Source organism: Mirounga leonina, unplaced genomic scaffold (assembly GCF_011800145.1).
Source record: "Mirounga leonina isolate KUSES-001 unplaced genomic scaffold, KU_Mleo_1.0 Mir_169, whole genome shotgun sequence".
Taxonomy (NCBI): Eukaryota; Metazoa; Chordata; class Mammalia; order Carnivora; family Phocidae; genus Mirounga; species Mirounga leonina.
Genome location: NW_023270431.1, coordinates 13,968,134 through 13,968,717, shown reverse-complemented (window position 1 = coordinate 13,968,717; position 584 = coordinate 13,968,134). Strand labels below are relative to the sequence as shown.

Below are 584 nucleotides of genomic sequence, written 5' to 3'. Positions count from 1 at the left end.
CTGGAATTCAGTTTTGCTGTCTAGGAGATCATAGTCTATTATTTAACTAGAAAATAGACTTAAGAGTATTAGTTCCCCTAACTATGTGCTTCATCAGCTAAAATATATAGTCACACTTAGTTATTACTAAGAATTGTAATAAGCATGATAGGAAATCAATCTCTAATTTCAAAGAACTAAGATAAGAGGTCAATTGCTTTCAAAGGAACAAATTAATTTAATCAATATTTCTCTCATTTTGAAACTGTCTGGAAAAATTTGAATAGTATCTTTGGTCCCTTTGGCCCTTTTACTGTGGTGCTATTCCTCATAGGCCTTGTTTTGGGAGGTCGTGATTGACTCTGTTGTGGTTTTCCAGGAAGTAGCTGGTGATTTTTACTACATATAAACTCAAGCCAGGAGACTCCTGGAGGCAACCGGTGGTAACTAAGTACCTTAGTGAATACACAACCTGAGAGAGTAGATGTGGTAGATTCTTTGGAAGGAGGGGGTAAGGAAGGTGGAGTGGAAGAAGAAAAGGAGGAAGAAGATGATGAAGAGGAGGAGGAGGAGGACGTTGAGGAGGAGGAGGAGGACGTTGAGGA

General features: G+C 38.9%; 1 protein-coding gene across 1 annotated transcript in view; it reads right to left on the bottom strand.

Annotated features, from left to right (window-relative positions):
* Positions 1-233: 233 nt before the first annotated feature.
* CSNKA2IP (casein kinase 2 subunit alpha' interacting protein) overlaps positions 234-584 on the bottom strand; it is a 2,271-nt gene continuing 1,920 nt past the window's right edge. The window contains exon 1 of the mRNA XM_035015112.1: positions 234-584. This exon is cut by the window's right edge and continues 1,920 nt beyond it. Coding sequence (XP_034871003.1) covers positions 234-584 — 351 coding nt within the window.